This window comes from Pipistrellus hanaki, assembly GCF_964339955.1.
Source record: "Pipistrellus hanaki genome assembly, chromosome: 3".
Classification (NCBI taxonomy): domain Eukaryota; kingdom Metazoa; phylum Chordata; class Mammalia; order Chiroptera; family Vespertilionidae; genus Pipistrellus; species Pipistrellus hanaki.
Genome location: NC_140505.1, coordinates 38,889,948 through 38,912,524, shown reverse-complemented (window position 1 = coordinate 38,912,524; position 22,577 = coordinate 38,889,948). Strand labels below are relative to the sequence as shown.

Genomic DNA, 22,577 nt, shown 5'->3' with positions numbered 1-22,577 from the left:
CAAAAAAGTTTGAAACCAACAATTACAAGTATTATTGGATGAAGATGAGAATCAAACTCAAAAACAACTTGCAGAAAGATTAAATGTTGCTCAGCAAATAATTTCTGATTGTTCACAAGCAATGGGAAAGATTTTAAAGGAAGGAAAATGGGTGCCACATCAACTGAACGAAAGACAAATGGAAAACCGAAAAGTCATCAGTAAAATGTTGACTGATGGCACAAAAGTCTTCTTTGCATCAAATTGACTGGTGATGAAAAGTGGATTTATTTTGAGAATCCCAAATGCACAAAATCATGGGTTGATCCAGGTCAACCATGAACATCGACTGCAATGCCAAATTGCTTTGGAAAGAAGACAATGCTCTGCATTTGGTGGGATCAGGAAGGTGTGGTGTATTAGGAGCTTTTAAAACCAGGTGAAACCGTTAATTCTTATCGCTACCGACAACAAATAATCTATTTGAACCATGTTTTGACCGTAAAACAACTAGAATGGGTCAGAAAACATGGCAAATAGTTTTGCTTCATGATGCCACACCATCACATACTTCAAAACCAGTTAAATACATGTTAAAAGATCTTGCCTGAGAAGTATTAACCCACCCGCCCCTATCCATGACCCAGAAGGGTATCTGTTTTACTTCCCCCTCAAAGCTTTTTGTTCATCCTTTTCTGGTGTTTCTTTAAGCAAATACGAATACATACAAATATATATCTTGTTTTCCCTGCTGTCTTCCACACACAAAAGATAGACTTACCAACAGATTTTGAATACTGTAAATCTGGTATCTCAGTATAACTCTGATCTGTATTTCTTATTATGAATGAAGATAGATAATGTTTTTCCATATTCAAAGACCACTATTACTTTTGTATGTGTGTGAACTCTCTGGTTACATGCTTTGCAGCAGTTATGTTTTATAGGAATTGTAGTGTTGCTGTATATGGATGAGATGTAACAGTGACACGCTTCCAGGGATGATGTGTATGGTCCCTAACACCCATGTCCAATGAACTAAGCATCTACTTCTTTACATTGTAGTTGTCACCATCACAACAGCTAACATTTACTGAGAGCTTATCCTGTCCCAGTGTGACAGATACTGCTGGTTGGCTCAGCTAGCACCATTCCTAACCCACTCCTCCTGTGCTTGTCTCAATTACTAGAAAAGTAAAAACTGACTTTTTAACCTCCCTTGCAGCAAGGGAGAGCCACAATACAACATTTTGGCCAACAAGATGGAAGTCAAAATTGGCTTACTGCTCCAGGAAGGCTTAGAGTAAGGATGCCACTTCTGCTTAGAATTCATGAAAGAAGACTGGAGCTGTGGCAGCCATTTTGCAACCAGAGAAGAGGAAAATTCTGCCTGTGGCCACATACTTTAAGACGTCTTTTGTGGGAGAAGATTAAACTACTTTTTGGGGCCCTGTGCAACTGGTATAATATTACTTAAAACCAAATGAGTCTTATGTAATAAAACCAGACAATGTTCTAAGCACTTCACAAGTATTAACACAATTAGGATCAATTGGAATCTTAAGGTAACATTAAGAAACCATTTGGAAGGTCTTACTAAATTACCAATCATGTCCTACACACTGTAGGATCACAGCAATGTTCCAGTGGTCTAAACCTGACTTGCTCCTTATAGTTTTAAGCAAAAACTAATTATGAGAAACAATAATTAACTCATATTCTTTATTCTATTAAGAAAACCACACTGCATCAGCAAAAGATTTGGAGTATAGGGTGAATAAGCATGTAAGTAGAATATATGTCAGGAACTACCGGCAAGAATTACAGACTGTAGCAGAGTACAAAAAATGAAAAACTTGAATTGTCTTAATAATCGAAATATTATAGTACAACTAAGCGTTTTCTTTTTTGTATGAAAATGAACATTTGAAGTCTGAAACAATGATATGACTATAGTAAATTTTTTTAAAAAAAGGAATTCAAACCTGTTGATTTTTCTGTATTTCTTTCTTCATATGTTGATTTATAGAAATTCTGGTCAGAGATCTGGGAAAATAAATACTATTATAACTCATTTATCCTTAAATGTTTAGGCCTAATCTATAATTCAAGGTAATATAATACTTTGTGTAAGAAACTAACAACTCCAAAGGCTTCATGATATTTCTATATAGACTATTAACAAGTGGACTATTTGACAAAGGTATGTGACTATTTGACAAAGGTATGTGATTCAAATGGAACAGAGACTGTCAAAAGTTCATGTACACTGCCAAAACCGGTTTGGCTCAGCGATAGAGAGTCAGTCTGTGGACTGAAGGGTCCCAGGTTCGATTCCGGTCCAGGGCATGTACATTGGTTGCGGCACATCCCCGGTACGGGGTGTGCAAGAGGCAGCTGGTCGATGTTTCTCTTTCATCGACATTTCTAGCTCTCTATCTCTCTCCCTTCCTCTCTGTAAGAAAAATCAATAAAATACATTTAAAAGAAAGTTCATATACACTAACTGAATGCATTAGGTATTGTCAAACTTGCTTAATTCCAGTTATTTTTCAAAAATCTTGATTAAAAATGCTATTTTGTGTTTTTTTCACACAGAGAAATTTTGCATGAATTATCAATGTCATCATATGTATCAATATAAACAGGTAATTTTCAGAATATTTGCACACAATTTTGATTAATCTGGAATTTTTACCATATAACATCCTATATAATAAAAGGCTAATATGCAAATAGACCAAATGGCGAAACAACCAGAAAAACCGAACAACCAGTCACTATGACGTGTGCTGACCACTAGAGGGTGTGTGTGAAACATGGCGGGAGTTGTCTGCGGTGGGATGGTGGAGCAGGTGAACAGGGGTGCCAGACCAAGGCGGGGCACCGGTTGCTGTCATTGGGGTAAGCCTCTGGTTACTGAAAATTCTTTGCTCCTGCGAACCACAGTCCTGCCTGGTGCTCGCACCTACTGTTAGTGCCGGCCCTGCTTGCACCTGGTGCTGGCACCAGAGCCACCACTCATACCCACTGCCAGTGCCAGCCCTGTTTACACTCTCAGCTGGTGCCGGAGCTGCTGCTCGCACCCACTGCTGGTGCCTGGTGCCAGTCCCAATCACCCAGCACCAGCAATAGGTGCAAGCAGCAGCTGCTTGCCCTGATCACCCCTGAGGGCTTCTCCACCTCCCCTTGCTCCTGAGGGGCAATTGGGGCAGCAGCCACCACTTGTACCCACTGATGGTGCTGGCCCTGCTGGCACCCACTGCTGGTGCTGGCCCCAATCACTCGGCACCATTAGCAGGTGCAAGTGGGGCCGGCGCTGGGAGCGGCGGTGGCAGGAGCGGGCTTCTGGCAGACAGGAGACAGGGGGCCACAGTGGGAGGGGCCGAGCAGGGGCGCGGAAGATAGGCCGAGACCCACCCTGTGCCTACTGCAGCCTCGTGGTCAACAGTTCCTTTCAAGGTGCACAAATTCGTGCACTGGGCCCCTAGTAAGTTATAAAACACTGATAATACTTAACTTCACATATTCACGCCTGAATAGCTTACGTATAAAAGAAAATTTTAAAAGTATGTAGGTCTATTATTTGATTTAACTCCTAAGGATGCTTAGTTATATATCTGTCAATTTTATTCACAGAAGAAAATGATTTAAAACTTAAAAGACAGTAAACACAAAGTTTTGTTTTAGGTACAACTTAAGCAGAAAGGTGTAACTTAAAACAATACACAATAAGTGAGCATAATCTCCTAAAAGTTAGTAGCATTTGTGAGAAATTACATAAATTTGATAATGCAAGTTTTTCATTAATTTAGAAAATATTTTATTTCAATAAACACTTACCAATTGCTCACTGAGTGTTTTAGAATTATGCTTAAGCTTACAAGGTAGCCATTAAGCAGTGTTAGCATAGTTTGTAAATTTTCTTAATAGCCAACTATGAATTAAAACAAGAGTGTAGCAGCTGAACCCCACAATAGTATTGTGTTTCCCCGAAAATAAGACATCCTCCGAAAATAAGACCTACTTACAGGTTTCCTTCTGAGTGAAATATAAGGCATCCCCCGAAAATAAGGCCTATCTCCAAACTCTTAATATTGCAATAAACAAGCCATTCAAAGACAATTTGTGCATGGAAATTAATGACTACATTGAAAATAGAATGGAGAGAAATCAGCATGGAAACTTTGTGAAACCTAAACTGCAAGAAGTTGTGACTTGGGTGAAAAATTCATGGGAGAAAATCACTGACAGTTACATTGCAAATGCACTGCAAGCAGGCTATCTTGACAAGAAGTACTCATTTAAAGACAGTGCTATTGCTAAACATGAGAGATTTGGTCCACTGATTCTGAAAGAAATGGAGTCACAAGAAATTCACCAGGAAATTCAGGAATTGGATTGTTATGATGATGTTCCAGAAGATGATGACATGATTGCCATTGAATAAATGAGTAAATTCTTGATACTGTAGGATTCACAGTTTGTCTGGTTTGTGTTGACAACTACCGTACTACCGTACCGTTTACAGGTAATAAATTTCCTTTATTTTCATTTAACAATAAATGTGTACCGTATTCTTCTTCATGGAAAAATAAGACATCCCCTGAAAATAAGAGCTAGCGCATCTTTGGGAGCAAAAATTAATATAAGACACTGTCTTATATTTGGGGAAACAGGGTACTAACTTACTGTCCAAAAGCAAACCAACTGTCTTCTTAAAACTAAAATTTAACTTTATTTGTATTTAATTGAGTAATTTCAAAAGCTACTCTTAATTAGCAGCAATGTGGCTAAACATCATAGTTATATATACATACATAATTTATGTTTCATAATACTGACTTCTCAAATTTTTGACTGTTTAAAATTGAAAGAATCATATCAATATATTCATTCTCAATACATAAAAAAAGTGACAAACCTGTGTATTTTCAGGGTATCATGAAAAGGTTCTTGGTATCTCGTGGCCAACAATGTACTCTTTATTTATCTTACCAAGGCAAAGAATATCTAGATAACATTCAGTAAATTTTATTGTGGACAAATGTACAAAAGTGTTGAAGACAAATAGAAGCCTAGCAAGCATTCACTGCTTAAGAAGGGATGCTGAGAGCCCAAGGATTCCTCTCAACAAAACACTATAGTTTCACTTGTCACATGTTATATGCATTCAATATAAGCTAATTTACTTTGTATTTTATTGGATGCCTGTAATTTTATATTCTGTCATTCCAGATCCAAATACAAATGCATCAATGTCCTGTGATTTTGTCAATCCTTACAATACCTGGAAACCTGAATTATCTGTATTGTTACCTTTAGATATGCCAATGTATTATCTACTGAACCGAAAGATGTGTAAAATGTACCAGTATTATTTCCGAAAGCAGTTCAATTAGATATCCTATTGGCAAAAAGTATTCCATAAGCTATTCCATACAATTAAGACCTTACTACTTATTTGAAATCTGAAACGGCAAGAAGATTTGGCTACACATTGGGCATAGATTTATTAAGAATAATACTTTTCAACATCCTCCATGGTGAACAGAAAAAAATTCTCTTTTTATTTACTGCTTAAACAAACTTTTTCTTGGATTGTCATGCCTCACTGTTTTATTTAAATATATGTATGTTTAATGAATTATTTTTTCCTTTCCATTTGCCTCTAATTCAAGAGTTCTATTTTGCAGTACATACACACATGCATATAGAAGCCAATATTCTGCTCCAGTAAAAAACAACATACATAACACAGAAAGATCCTGATTTCCGAAACACTATTTATACTAGAATTAATTGACATCATTATGTTAAATGAAACCAGCTATTTTAATAAATTTTACATAATAGAAATAATTCTGATCATAATCAAACTAATAAACTTTACTATACCTGGCTTTTATGGGGAAGTTCTGTGAAATGTCTTTCATTAACTTTAAGGAATCATAAACTGGAGTGGCCATTATTTGAGAAGCTGCTTGAAAACTAAGACCTAGAAGGGGGGGAAAAACACACACACACATTAAAAATTCTAGCATAATGCCACACCTTCATAGACATTTCCATGTAATATAAGTGATTTATTCAATCCTTCTGGCCATATATTCTTATATAGACATGAAGGTACCCTTATATTTAACATTTTTCAAAAGTTTTAAGTGGAAAGGTATCACCTATTCCTACTAAGGTAAACTTTACACATTTATAAATCAATAATTATCACTTAATATTTGTTTTCCACAAATTATAGTATAACTTCAAAAAGAGATACATAAAAAGTAATGTGGATGCAAAGCTATTTTTTCTAAATTTAGGTTAAATAGGCAAGGAAAGGCTTTGATAAAAAAGAAAGATAAGAAGAAAAGTTTAAAGAACCAATTCTGAAAAGAACTTTTAGTAGGACCCAATGTGTTTAACTCAGTAAATACTCTTTCAGTATTGTTCTACTTTTACACAATAAAAATAAAATCCTAAACTTAGCATTATTGTACTTGAACTGACAGTTCTAAGAAATGAAAAATGTTTGTGGCTTACTATAGGCAGTCTTCAATATGCCAGAAACAAAGTAGAACTTAAAATATTTTCACACAAAAAATGTACCTCATATATAAGTAAGTGCTCCACAAATACTGATGAATGAATGAACAATAAAATAAATAAGACCCTTTATGTTATGTCTCTTATTATTCTATTACTATTAAAGGCATTTATAAGCAACATAATTTTTAACTGGTGTGCAGACATTTAGGAATATATGTTTTTTTGTGAGAAATCTTAAGAGTCATTACTTATATGATTGATATAACAACTTCTTTTGAGATAAATATATGATCAAAGATGTTGCCTAACAGCATTTGGCTGCATGATGTTATATTAAAAAATAGTACAATATAGTGGTAAAGGAAGAATTTAGGCTCTAAAATGAGAGAGACCTGCTTGTTTTAGGTATTTTTCATATGTGCTTAATTATTTTGTGTGTCCATGTCTTGAAATTTCCTCATCTGGGAGAGTGAGATATCTATATTACATGAATTTTAAAAAATTAGGATAATGCATATATAGAGCCTGTTACTGTACTAAACACATAGTATTGGCTAATATTTTTATCATCATTAATCACCATCATTAATTACTATGACCATGGACAACTATCTTTTACTCAGGTTGACAGCACAACTAGTCTTCTAAAACTTATTTTAACATGAGTGTACTTCCCTTTCACATGACCAATTTTCTAATGTAATTTATTTGAAAGCCCCTGAAAATTCACTTATGAAATCAGAGTGCAAATAACAAGAAATTAAATAACAGATTCTATTACCCTTTTTGCTTTTGTCTAAATTGTTTCATACCTAGATGATTCATAAATTGCTACTTCAGGTCTACATTTTGACTCTAAAACCTAGATCCTATTTTAAATGCCTTCTTCGTTTTACCATTTGGAAACTTCAACAGGAGCATGTTGAAATTGTTAGTCCCGCTTCATCTTTGCAAAAACCTGATACTCTTTAGTGTTCAGCAAATATCACCACAAAATTGTCCCTCCAGTTGGGCAAACCATGGATATAGCTGTTGTTCTTGATATCTCCTTCTCCCTGCCATTCCATATCCAACATCTCACAAAGATTTTTAAATAATTTCTCTAAATAACCCACCCTCAAATTTATTCCAAACCATCCTCAAATTTCAATTCAATCAACACTCTGAAGAAACCTCCCCTCTCTGTTCCCTCTTCCCTACTCCCACTTCACCAATTCAGATCTTCTTGGCATATACCCTTCATAATCTATGTATTTTTACTTAGCAGCACTTAAAATGGTACTTTCTATATTGGTTTATGAAATTATTTCTGTTTATCTAAGATCCTTTGAAGGACACATGGTTATCTTTTTTAACTCTTCATTTTATCTTCAGAATTTAATATTTTTCAAAATGTTAGCTAAATCCCATGAGTTAACAGTGAAATCAGGTTAATGAATAATGTGAAGGTTTTTTTTTCCAATGAAATATGGTAGAATAAAAGAAAGTTCTGTTGGAGTAGATAAACTGTAGTAAACATACATACTGTATGCTGAAGATTTTTTTTGTTTGTTTTGAGAATTCTTATGTATTCAGGCATTATACACTTGTGTATGAGTCTCAATGTAAAGTATATTTACTACTATGTAGATCTCAGCTCAAAATTGTGAAACCATGGATGTAGGGACATGGCTGAAACCTAGCAGACACTCAATAAATTGTGTTAAATCAATTAAAAATAAAAAAGAAAGAAAAAGGAAAGGTATTGATCACTCTCTTTCTTGAACATGTGTTTCCTTAGCTTATAATGTACTTTTCCATTCTCATCCTCCCGCCATGTCTTCCTCATGGGACCCACTGTCCACACGGAGATGAGCACAACAGCCCCTTCCTTGTGCACTGATTTGGTCAGGCTCCACTTTCAGTTAGCAACCCTCCTTTTAAACAACTTGATGCTATGATTTTCAACTTTTAAAATCCTCTCCTATTTGCTTAAGGACTTTATATTCACCCCACAACTAGCCCTTGTCATCTGGATATGTCACTCTTAAGTCAATCATTGTAATGCCAGTCTCATTATTTCTGGGCCCTATATTCAACACACATGCTTCCAGGTTTTATATTCTCTCAAAGCTGGAAATATGCCATTTTAAACTCCTTTTATCTCCTAAATATTTGCCAAATCCAGCTCTCCTTTTGATTTCTCTACCATAGTCATGGTTCAACCCCCTATTACACTACTTCAGTGATGTCTTAATTAGGTTTTTTGTTTCTAGTCCATTCAAATCCCTTACACAGAGACTATGAAGGTTAATTAAAAGTTAGCTGACTATGTGTATTCTCTGCTTACAAAGCCTTCAGAAGCACTCTGTCAGTTATATTTCTAAAATTTGGATCCCTTGGGAGTACATTTTGAAGGAAAAGAAAGTAGACTGGGGATTACCTACAGCTGGAGGAATTGGGAGAAATAAGAGTGACTGTTAACATGTACATTACTTTCTCTTTGGAGTGATGAAAATACTCTAAATTAACTGTGGTGACAGTTAAAAATTCTGAAAATATACTAAAATCCATTGAATGATATACTTTAAATGGGTTGTGTCAGTTATGTCTGAAGGATGCCCAGGACTAAACCAGAGACGGGCGGACGTGCATTACCACCATTTGTCCACCAACCAGATCTGAAATATCATGGCTGATATGTACACATAAGGAACTATCTAGTATTGAAATTGGGACTCAAAAGAACTGTTGGCCCAGAAAGGAACTCACTACAGACTGATTCATTTGCCTCTCAGCATAGCCATTATGGCTTGTTGCAGTTTAGGTTCTTACAAGGGTATTTCTTGGATCACATGATCTCACACATCTAGAGGAAATAATGAACAATATAAACAGACCCAGAGAAAGAGAACCAGCGATCAGACTCTCAAACCTCAGAGGGAAAGTAAGGGAGGACGGGGGTAAGGGGAAGAGAGGACTTGTGTGCATACATATGGACCTAGCCAGTGGCCATGGACAACGGGGGTAGGTGTGGGGCATATCTAGGGAGGGGTTTGGGATGGGAATGGGGGAATAACAATTATGTGAGACCATAATCAATTAAAAAAATGATGATATCAAAAAACAAATTATATGCAATATTAAACAAACAAACAAATAAATAAATAAAAATAAATAAAAGTTGATGAGAGATGTGATGAAAGTTATGAATCACACAGAAAAACACAGCCCCATGACCTACTAAAAATTACAAATAATAAATAAGTACAAGCTAAAAGGAGTTATTGTTCAATCCAAACTAAATTTTGGCCATAAAATATCTGCTTATGGGATGCCAGTACAGAAGCTGTTCCAAGCGAATAATAAAACATGCAATAGTCAAGTTTATTAAGATCCAAATTTTAAATAGAAGAAAACTAAGGATTAGATATGATTTCTCCTGACCTGTTAGGAGTTTTAATCAATATTATGGATTCCATGAAATGTGACTGAATATAAATACATCAGTGTACATTTTAAAAATGATTAGATAATATCAAATATCTATACTTCATATAATTTAAAGTCATAAAATTTAAAGACATAAAAAATGTAATTTGCTTGATGGATAACATTTTTATTAAATATTTATTTTCACAAGAAGCAATAATTTATATTATTTACATCATAATAATAATTATTTTCTATAAAATAATTTATTTCATCATGTTATATAAAAGCTTATTTAATAAAACATAGATCAGTTAACAAACTGCTATGTTAAAGTAGAATACTATACCTTGTAATTCCCAGACTTTCAAAGGCATCATTTCTTTGCTACTCTCAATCAGGTATTTCTGGAATGCTGTCAGATTATCTCTGAGATCTGAGTATCTTTCTCTGCATTAAAGTAGTAAGTAATGTTAATTATCATCACCTACTATAAGTCACTATTTAAGCAGTAAGCTTTTGAAATTAACTCTTACAAATTAGTTACAAACTAATAGTTCATCATTAAAAGAATAAATCATGATGCAACTATATACACAGAACTTAACTCTCATGTTAACTCTCAATTGTTAACATGCTAACATTACCTAAAAGGATCTTAAGGGTGAGGGCTGAATTATTAGTTTTTATGTTATATAATTTTATTTTAACATTTTATAAATTAAAAGTATTGATTTTATAGTTTAAAATAAAAATATTTTATAAGGAAAAACATAAATGCTCCCTATACAATCTTAGAGCTTACACTATTTCTGAAAAGTTCCATGTATAAAATGTATAAAAAATATAACATAATTTTGCCTAATATTAAACACATCTAAGTATCTTTTAGAGAATGCTAAATAATAATGTAGTAGAATGACAAATTTTACTATACTTACAATCTAAAATATAATCTTCCAACTCTCATGAAATCAAGACATGGTGCCATTTTAAATTTAAATAGAATTCCTTTTAAAAAAATACTTTAGCTACCATCACAATTTATAACATAGATAATTTCAGGAGTAAAGAGAAATGAAGATATTAAAAAGTGAAATGAAAATAAATATACAGAACATATATACAGAAATGCATTAATCTTATAGATAACAACAAATAAATATACTACAGTGTCAATATCTTGCAATTTGATTAAAATGTAGGACCACATATTGAAAATGAATCAAGACTGACTATGACTGGTCTCAGAATAAAAAAGGAACAAAATTCCAGAAAAATTCACTACAAATTACATTAACCCCTCATTTCTCAAAATTTTAATTAATGGAGTAATATTAAGTTTATCAGAGATACTGTTTTTCATATTTAATCATAATCATTAATTTTCACTGCTAAATTTATTTATGTAATTCAGGTCAAAATACATTATTCATACAATACCTTAAAGAAAAAAATATTTTTCCCTAAATCAATTGAGTAATAGTATAAGAACTAACTTTTAGGATACCTCTTAAAAAATTATAATAATATCCCAGGATTCCAAAGGCTTTTTGGAGGATGCACACAATTTATTCCCATAAAAAAGTATGTTTAAAAAAGAACAAAACTATGGATTCTAAGATGCTGAGACACAGCTGAAAATGAAATAAAATTTTTTTTTTTTTTTATATAACTGTATTTTTAAGGCCACTAGTATACCGCTTGGCCAATACAGTTTAGAGCTGTAACTCAGTCATCTGTATAAATTAGCATAGTCTCCAAAAATGTTCCCCTCACTCTATATGGTTATCTACTCACCAGAGTAGATAAGTGTCCTAAGTGTCCTTTAGGTAATGTTAAACATGAACTAAAGATATTAATAAAATCAGTTATTTTGTTTTCATTAATTTTGCCTTTATATTGGAATCATAAACTTTCCCTTCTTGTAAATAGGAGAAAATATAAAGCTACAATGATCCCCATTCATGAATATTCAGAGAGTACTCACCATTCTATTCCTTGTCCTCAATCAGTAATGCAAGGAAAAAAGGGGGACACAACTTTAATTGTTCAAAGTTTACTTAAACATGGATATGAGATTAAGATGAGACATTAAAAGATTTTTAATATGGGAATCTGCAGCACTGAAATTTAGGGGAATAAATTATTTTCTCTTCTTTTCAGGAGTAAAAATTATGTTTTTTCCCATGCTAAATATATATATTTTCATGCCTTCTTTGTCAAATATTAATTGAGCTTAGTGGTTTGGGTGGATATCTGGATTCCCTATATATTTTAAATCCTCACCTGAGGATATTTTTCCATTGGTTTTTAAAGAGATTGGCAGGGAGAGGGAAAGACACAGAGAAATATCAATGTGAGAGAAACACATCGATAAGTTGCCACCTGCATGAGTCCTGACCAAGACCTGGGCTGGGGGAGAACTTGCAACCAAGGTACGTTCCCTTGACCAGAATTGAACCTGGGACCCCCAGGTCGATCGATGCTCTATTTACTGAGCCAAACTGGCTAGGGCTCATGCTAAATATTAACCATGGTTTTTGTAGTCTATTATACATATAAAATATTCTGTAAATTTTGATTTAGATTTTTTGCCAGAGATAACTTCAATCATTTTCAATTCCTATTGTCTAATTATACTTACACTGTTGAATTAGTGATTACTTTTCAATTTTGTGCTTTTCTGTATTAACTGTAATTACTTTTATAATAAAAACAATTATAAGTGTATCTTTAAAATGTGAAACATAAGCCAACAGAGCATATTTAATTAATTCCCATAAAAAGCACATGTAAGAGTATATTAATATAATTTTATTTCATTTCAGACTTACTTGAGTTTCCCAAAGAAAAATCCTTGAACTTCATTTGTTTCAATCTCACCTTCTACGGTGGTATTAGTCACAGCTATAATTGGGAAACAAACCAAAATAAAATAATAACATTTTCAGAATGGGAAAACAGTATGTAATCACATATCAGGAGACTTCTAAATAAAACTGAGTGACCATCTGGTTTACTTTGTGTTTCCTTTATGGATCAGCTTAATGATACCTGCACATGCACATGCTTGCATTCCTGATTGTGCACTCTCTTTTTATTTATTTATTGTTTTTAAATAGAATTTATTGGGGTGACATTGGTTCACAAGACCATGCAAGTTTAGAAAATAAAATAAAAAACCATACAGGTTTCAAACGTACAATTCAACAAAACCTCATCTGCACACTGTATCCTGTTCCCATCCCCCAAGGCAGTTTCTTTCTGTCTCCATTTATCACTACATTGCCCACTCCACCTACTCCCACCCTCTTCCCCTCTGGCTATCATCACACTATGGTCTGTGTATATGTGTTATACAGTATATGATTTTTTGCTTCATCTCTTCACCTTCTTTCATCCAGCCTCCCAACTCTTCTCCCCTTCATCTCTTCACCTTCTTTCATCCAGCCTCTCAACTCTCAGTCTGTTCATGCATCCATGCCTCTATTTATATTTTGTTCACGAGTTTTTGCTCATTAGATTCCACAACTAAGATTTTTGCTTAATCCCTTCATCTTTTTCACATAGCCCCAAACCCCTCCCCTCTGACATCTATCACCCTGTTCTCTGTTATCTGTGAGTCTGTTTCTATTTTATTTGTTGTTTCTTTTGTTCATTAGATTCCACATATAAGTGAAATCATACAGTACTGTCTTTTCTCTGGCTGGCTTATTTCACTTACATAATACTCTACAGGTCCTTCCATGCTGGTTTTCAGATTCTTTATCTTTAATTTTTGTTATTTTAATTATTATGTGTCTTGGTGTGGGCCTCCTTGGGTCCATCTTGTTTGGGACTCCCTGAGCTTCCTGGATTTGTGTCTTTTTCCTTCACCAGTTTAGAGAAGTTTTCAGCCATTATTTCTATAGGTTTTTGATGCCTTGCTCTCTTTCTTCTTCTTCTGGTACCTCTATAATGCAAATGTTATGCTTCATGTTGTACCAAAGGTCTCTTAAATTATCCTCATTTTTAAAATTCTTTCCACTTTATTGTTGCTCTGATGGGGTGTTTTTTTTTTTAATTATTAATTTTATTTTGTTTAAAATATTACATATAATAGTACATATATCTCCTTTTTCCCCCATTGACTTCCCCCCAGCCTCCCTTACCCACTGTCACATGCCCTCAACACCCCCCACTTTGGGGGGGGCAGTGTCTTGTGTCCATTGGTTGTGCTTATATGCATGCATACAAGTCTTTTGGTTGATCTCTTTCCCCCATTCCTCAACTCTCCCTGGCCTTCCCGCTGTAATTTGACAGTCTGTTTGGTGCTTTACTGCCTCTGTGTCTATCTTTGTGTTCATCAGTTATGTTCTTTATTTTCATAAATGAGTGAGATCATGTGGTATTTTTCTAGCATTGCCTGGTTTATTTCACTTAACACAATGCTCTGATCATGTGGTATTTTTCTAGCATTGCCTGGTTTATTTCACTTAACACAATGCTCTCCAGGTCCATCCATGCTGCTGCAAATGGTAAGAATTCCTTTTTTAACAGCAACATAGTGTTCCATTGTATAGATATACCATAGTTTTCTAATCCACTCATTTGCTGATGGGCATTTACCATAGACTGTTTTCAAATCTTAGCTATGGTGAATTGTGCTGCTATGAACATAGAAGTGCATATATCCTTTCTTATTGGTGTTTCTGATTTCTTGGGATATATTTCTAGAAGTGGGATTACTGGGTCAAATGGGAGTTCCATTTTCAGGGGTTTTTTTAATTTTTTTTTTTAGGAAACTCCATACCGTTCTCCACAGTGGCTGCACCAGTCTACATTCCCACCAGCAGTGCCCAAGGGTTCCTTTTTCTCTGCATCCTTGCCAGCACTTGTGGTATGTTGATTTGGTGATGATTGCCATTCTGACAGGTGTGAGATAGTACCGCATTGTCGTTTTGCTTTGCATCTCTCAGGTAATTAGTGACTTTGAGCATGTTTTCATATGTCTCTTGGACTTCCTTCTGTCTTCTTTAAAAAAGATTATATTTAGGTTCATTACCCATTTTTTTATTGGATCATTTATCTTCCTTTTAATAAGTTAAGTTCCCTGTAGATGTTGGAGATTAAACCTTTTATCAGTGATAACGTTTGCAAATATGTTCTCCCATGCAGTGGGCTTTCTTTTTGTTTTGTTAATAGTTTCTTTTGCTGTACAAAAGCTTTTTATTTTGATGTAATTCCATTTGTCTATTTTCTCTTTAGCTTCTATTGCCCTAGGAGCGGTATTGGTGAAGGAATTGCTTTGGCATATGTCTAAGATTTTTCTGCCTGTGGATTCCTCTAGCATTTTTATGGTTTCCTATTTTATGTTTAAGTCCTTTAGCCATTTTGAGTTTATTTTTGTGTATGGTGTAAGTTGGTGGTCTAGTTTCATTTTTTTGCATGTATCTGCCCAATTTTCACAACACCATTTATTAAAGAAACTGTCTAGACTCCATTGTATGTTTATGCCTCCTTTGTCAAATATTAATTGAGCATAGTGGTTTGGGTAGATGTCTGGGTTCTCTATTCTATTCCATTGGTCTAAATGTCTGTTATTGTGCTAGTACCAGGCTGTTTTGAGAACAGTGGCTTTGTAATACAGCTTGAAATCTAGTCTTTTTTTTTTTTTTTAATTCCAGATGAATTTTTGGAGAGTTCTTTCTAGGTCTCCAAAATATGCCATTGGTATTTTAATGGGGAGTGCATTAAATCTATAGAATGCTTTGTGTAGTATGAACATTTTAATGATGTTGATTCTACCAATCCATGAATATGGTATGTTCTTCCATTTGTTTACATCTTCCTCTATCTCTTTTTTCAATGTCCTGTAGTTTTCTGTGTATAGATCTTTTACCTCCTTAGGAAATAGATCCAAGCCCTGGTAAATATAGTTCTTGCACATTTCTCATACCTTTAAAAATAATCAAGAAATCTTTAGAAAAAAACTCATGGTCTCAAAAAATAAAGATGTAATGTTTTATATTCCTATCACTTACCCTCACTTCTTTACTTATCAATAACTGCAATATACAGTGTAGTGAGTGGTATATACAAAAGGCATTTGGGATTATAAGAATTTGTGACTTCTTATAGCATAGGGTTGCTCTCTAACAGTGTCTGTCAGAGCTCATCAAGTAAACTCCTTTCTTACTCTTTTGAAGGTCTGGATCTCTAGAACTACAAAGAAAAAACCTCTGGTGCTTTATGTAGTCTTTCTTTCCCTCCTTTTCATTCACCAAGCAAATATATTGGCTAGCTACTATGATGCCCAATGCCTGCTGGGATAGACCCCAGAAATAGACACAAACTCCACTTGGTGGAAAAGGAGAGAGATAAATAAACAATTTTAATAGTGTGTGTGAAACTTTTCTGAAAGCGCATGCCCTATGGAATATAGAAAAGAAAAAATAATCCTGACAAAACAAGAAAACAGGCAACCATCTCAGAGGTACTGACTTGCATATGTCTGAAGAGATGAGTAAGCCTTAGATGAAATGAAAGAGGTGGTAGAAAGGAGGAAGGTGTCACCAAAAGGAATGGCATATGCAAAGAGATGAAAGTACTCTGTAGAGACCATAAAGGCTTTGTATGGAGTCAGACATGGATGTAACCAGGGAACATGAAGTTATTCTACATAGTTTAGTGTTGCAGAATCAGATGATATAAATGAGAGAGGGCTGAGGGATAGTGATAAGGCAGAAAGAAGCCAGTGTGTGAACAGCTTTCTTTGCTATGCTACCGTGCTTGAATTCAGGAGGAAGGTTACAGGGAGCCACTAAGTGATTTTAACAAGTGAAGTCACAAAGTCAGATTTTCATGACAAGAAATCCAATCTGAAAGCACTGTGGAGATTAAACTGACTAATCTATTTTGGAGGTTTGGGGGTTGAGGTTACTGAAGACCAAAGATCAGAGAAAAGGCTATACATGTACAGAAGGCTATACATGTACAGTTCTTTTTTCCTCTATGTACATGTATAGAAGCTGATACATGTACACAGAGGAAAAAAAGAACTGAATTAAATGAGTGGCAACTAGAATGGAGAGACAATATATTCTAAATCCTATATAATAAAAGCCTAATATGCTAAGTGTCTGACCATTTGTTCAACCATTTGACCAGTTGCTATGATGTGCACTGGCCACGAGAGGGCAAATGATCCCACTGTTTTGGTCCAGCTGATCAGGACTTGGTGAAATGGGCTGAACACGCCCTAGAGCTCTCCTGTGGTCCCTCCCTGGCCCCAATTGTGCACTATAATGGGGTCTCTCAGCCTGGCCTGCACCCTCTCACAATCTGGGACACCTTTGGGGATGACAAAGAGTTGGTTTCGGGCCAATCCCCACAGGCCAGACTGAGGGACCCCATTGGTGCATGAATCCGTGCACTGGGCCTCTAGTGAGTTTGTGTGTGTGTGTTTGTGTGTGTATAAATATATATATATATATGTGTGTGTGTGTGTGTGTGTGTGTGCGTGTGTGATGACAGAATTTAGTATGTAATTTATAATATAGATAATACATGTGATCACCTCACTTTTCATTATTATCTATGTTTTTATCGTGTATGTTTTTAGAGACAGAAGGGAGAGAGAAACAGTGATGAGAGAGAAACATTAATCAGTTGCCTCCTGCATGCCTCCTACTGGGGATTGAGCCCAAAAGCCCAGCATCTGCCCTGACCAGGAATCAAACCTTGCCTCCTGGTGCATGGGACAATGCTCAATCCACTGACCCACACCAGTCTGACATCATCTCACTTTTTAAAGAAAATTCTACAAGCTCAAAGAAAGGTTGAAAAATGCCTTATGTTACTATACTAGTAGATGTTACATGTCTTAAAAAAGGGTAGGCATTAAATAAATTGACTTAAATAAGATATTAAATTATATAGCATTATAAAACTACTAGAAGCCTGATGCATGAAGATTCATGCAAAAATGATCCTTTCTTTCCCTGGCTGTGGGCACTGCCTTTCCGCTCCGGCCCAAAGCCACCTCTTTCCACTCAGGTCCTGCCTTCCCAAGCTACTCAGAGGCCCTGAGCAGCTGGGATGGTAAGGAACGCTCCAGGCTGCTCGATACATGCATATGCAAATCAACCTGCCATCTTTGTTGGGTTAATTTGCATACTCACTCCTGATTGGCTTGTGGGTGTCACATAGGTACAGTAAATTTGCATTTTTTCTCTTTCATTGTAGATATGTAACCATATAGAAATGTATAAAATCAGAATATTATTTCTATTATATTTTTCCAGCAAGTCTTTAATAAGACTTAAATCACAGTAATATAGATCTTTATTGGGAACACATTCAGTAGAAGCAGCCAGAGCTAAGTCTACAATCAGGGCAGGGCTTTCTGAACCAGATCCTGAACAGAAAAAGTTAAAGCAGAAGCCACATCTGAGAGCATATAAAATAATTTAAAACTCTTAACCAAGAATAAGATATAAATTTCTGATGAAGTAATAAAAGATTTTCATTAAGTATATGAAACTTCTTTAGTTTTTCTTTGATCTCCAGAGTCTTTTGTCTAGAGCATTCATTTAGTACCCAGGAATACAAGCAGATTAATTTGTAGATCAAAAATCTAACCAAGCTACTTCATCTAAACAAATATCTCCCACACCACTTCATGAAAGAAAATAAAAAACTCCATCAATCTAACTTCTTTATAAATAAAACTAGAGGCCTGGTGCATGAAATTTGTGCACTAGTGCGGTCCCTAGGCCTGGCTGGCGATTGAAGCATGAGAATATGGCATGGAAGGGCAGGTCCCAGCTGACCTCTGAGCCCTGAGCAGCACCAGGGCCCCTGGGTCTCCACGCACCCCCCTTCGCCTAAGTCATGGTGCCTGAGTCCCCACGTGGAGATGTGAATGCAGCCAGACGCTGTGGGTTGAAGTGCAGCGTGGGCCTCTGGGTCACCCAGCGGCGCTGCATGGAAGCCAGGAAGGCAGTGCGTTCTCTCCTGGCTGGCCTTGCACACCAGCTCCTGCATGAACCCATAGGGAGCCGAATCAACCCCTGAGGTTCTGATGGCTAGGGTCCAGTTCACCTGAAAGAGGCCACACGGGTATATGGTGGGCTCCTCACAGGTGCCTAGCACCTGAACATGGGGGCTTCCTCAGTGCACAAGCCATGGCAAGAATGGGTAGCAGGAGTGAGAGTGAGCTCGGCGCACACCCCACATCTTCATCCCCGTCACCCCTGCCCCCAGGTAGCGAGTGGTCACAGTACATTGCCAATGCCCACCATGTCCATGCTGTCACCTGGTGGTCAGCACATTTCATAGTGAGCAGTCGAACTCCTGATCAAGATGGCAATTTACATATTAGGCTTCTATTATTTAGAATACGTCAGACAAACATTCCTAAGGTAAATGAGTTACTGATGAGTTTCAGATTTACTGAGCTATTGATATCCTTTGATATCTTAGCCCCCTCATTCACACCCTGGTGGGTGGCTGGGCACATTAGGCCAGTCAGAGCTTCTAGGCCAGTCACATGAAACCATAAGCATTTTTGTCTAATGCCTCAGTGTGCCTTGTATTATCATTTTAAAATATGTTTCTAAAAATGGTTGGTAAGCCATTGGATATAAGCAAAACTCCAAACTCAAGAAAAATATGTCACCCATCAATAGCCTCTTTTAACACAAGTAGAATTTTAGTCATGAAAATTTTTAAAAGTAAAAGGATATAAGCCTCCAAATTTTCATTCTACTCAAATTCAGAGATAAAACTTACTTTTAACTTGAGTATCATCCAGTGTTTTGTATTCTGTACTCTTAATTGCTAATTCCACACCATATCCAGATAAGTACATTTTCCGTGAGCTTGGTTTCTGTTCAAACATGTTGATTTAAAAAAAAAAGAGAGAAAATACTCTAATATCTTGTTTTCATTTCAGTATAACTGTGTTTTAGCATATTAGAGTAAATTACTAATAAACATATTTAAATCTCTGTAAAAATTACTTGGGGGATATTTACACTCTCTCTAGACAGTCTATCAAGGTACAAATATTTGGCTGATGACGTCTTTTTTAGTTTTTAAAAGTTTTGTCATGACTATACTGTTTTAATTTCTCTTTTATGATGAAAGTATCTTATATTTTCTTATTTTACCCTAGTACCTTCCTCTCTCCCCAATGAGTTAATTAACAAGCATCTAATACAATCAAGTGTCAATAAAACTGTACTGTTTTGAGGAACCACAGGAGATTTGCTAAATCAGCAAGTGGCATTCATTTGCTAGTTTTCTAGATGTAGAACAACTAGAGTGTTGCCAAAAGCAAATACTGGAAAGTAGAGACAAAGGAGACAAAAACAAAGCAAAACAAAACAAAACAAAACAAAACAAAACAAAACAACTCAGTGCCTTGAACAACCTGATTAAATTTTTCTCCATTGTTTCTCAATGACTGAAATATACCAAATGCCACAAAAAATTTTAAAAAAAATATTTTTAATGAGTTTTTACAGAGAGGAAGAGAGAGGGATAGAAAGCTAGAAACATCGATGAGAGAGAAACATCGATCAGCTGCTTCTTGCACACCCCCCACTGGGGATGTGCCTACAACATGCCCTTGACCAGAATCGAACCTGGGATCTTTAAGTCTGCAGGCCGATGCTCTATCCACTGAGCCAAACCAGTTTCGGCACAAATTTTTATCCATTCTTGCAATAAAGGGTAACAATTGCCTAAAACTGAGTTATCTGAAGAATTTAAAATCAGAATTTTGGTATCCCATTTCCCCCTTCCAATTAAGGACAAATATTAAATGTACTTTATCAAGGAAGAGAAGTCACCATCTTTTTTCTAAAGGTAAGCAAGCTGAATGCATATACATAATATTTTGAAGATGTCCAAGTTTCTTTATAGCTTCTGGACTGAAATTCTTATCAGTTGTGCTACAATCATTATAATTTGGCATATTCTTTTAAAGGTTAGGAAACCAGTTTAACCTAGCACTCATAAAGTTCCTTGAAAATGTTCTGTGTCTTTGCTTAATTCAGGTTTGCATAGGGGTAATTTTGCAACCCTAAAAATGACAGAGGAAGAGGCAGAAATTGGAAGGAAGGAGAATCTTACAAGCATATTATTCTTTTCATTCTCTTCTTTCCCCTATAAAGTTCTTCCCCAGTTTTAAAAAATAGTAAATACATCACCAGAGTAACTATTCCTGGACTGTTCTATTTCCAAATAAGAGGATGTAAGAATTAGCTTCAGATATGCAGACAAGTATCTAATACTGCTGCCCACACTAAAATTTAATTTGTTAATTTTTCAGGCATATGCTATAATGAAAGATAGCATAAGAAAACTAGGTTGTTTATAATTATAGTAATCTGACAAAGTTGAAAACCTTTGGAAGTCTTTTCAATTTTATACAGCTCAATTTAAAAATACATTGTGACTATCCACCCACAAAGACAATCAGTTGGTGGCTAAGTGAACCAAAGCTCTAAGTCTACATATTTTCTTATAGTTTATAAAAGAAATATAATTTCACATAACCAATTTCCATTATAAGTTCTGGGGTATTATTAGTTCCTCAGTTATAAAGATAAATGTTTATTAAATCTATATTTACTTTCTCCATATGAAAATGTATTAATATAAAAATTTGAATTATAGTTTAATAAATTCAGATTTGCAAACCCAAAATGCTCAAAGGCTAAATTAACTAGTGAAAAAAATCTGTATTCTATTTCTTCTTTCCACACAAAAATGTATCTGTTCAAAAAGTATCATAAATAAGTCTATTTTTATTAAGATTACATGTTGATTAGACTGACAATATAACTATTTTGATTATACAATATTTCAGTCATTAAATAGAAGGCTATAATTTGATGTTACAAAGTGCCCAGAGAGTTTCAGTATGATAAAGTAGCCAGTATGATTTTGCAGAAGTATATTTAATAGTCATATTCTTCAAAGAATAAGTAGGGACACTGATTCTCAATAGATGAGCATACCTTCTGGGGCCATATTAGAATCCCTTGGGAGACATTGTTTTAAAAAGATATATATGTTTATCTTTTTCAATCTCCAACTTTCATTCCTATTTTGATATAATTGACATATAACACTATGTATAATAAGTTATACAACATAATGTTTTGATCTATGTATATGTATATTATGAAATGATCACATTAAGTTTAGTTAACATCCATACCCCACATACGGTTGTTTATTCTTGTGATGAGACTTTTAAGATCTATTCTCTTAGCAACTTTCCAATATATAATACATTATTGTTAACTATAGTCACCATGCTGTACATTGCATTTCCAGAATTTGTTTCCCTTATAATTGGCAATTACTTGGATTTGATACAAAAAAATAAAGGCAATAAAAGCAAAAGTAAACAAGGGAAACTACATCAAACTAAAATCCTTTGCATAGCAAAGGAAACTAACAAAATAAGGCAAGCTATGCAATAGGGAAAAATATTTGCAAATCACATATCTGATAAGGGGTTAATATCCAAAACATATAAGGAACTCATGCAACTCAATAGCAAAACAACAAAAATCCCAGTCCAATTCAGGCAAAGACCTGAATAGACATTTTTCTAAAGGAAACATGCAAATAGCCAA

The 22,577-nt window shown here is 35.1% G+C and overlaps 1 protein-coding gene across 1 annotated transcript in view; it reads right to left on the bottom strand.

The window, feature by feature from the left end:
* UGGT2 (UDP-glucose glycoprotein glucosyltransferase 2) overlaps nucleotides 1-22,577 on the bottom strand; it is a 133,215-nt gene that overhangs the window by 93,850 nt on the left and 16,788 nt on the right. The window contains exons 6-10 of the mRNA XM_084876711.1: nucleotides 19,714-19,810; nucleotides 12,774-12,846; nucleotides 10,286-10,386; nucleotides 5,878-5,977; nucleotides 1,965-2,025 (exon numbers count right to left, since the gene is read on the bottom strand). Of these exons, the coding sequence (XP_084732837.1) occupies nucleotides 1,965-2,025; nucleotides 5,878-5,977; nucleotides 10,286-10,386; nucleotides 12,774-12,846; nucleotides 19,714-19,810 (432 nt within the window). The remainder of the gene's footprint in view (nucleotides 1-1,964; nucleotides 2,026-5,877; nucleotides 5,978-10,285; nucleotides 10,387-12,773; nucleotides 12,847-19,713; nucleotides 19,811-22,577) is intronic.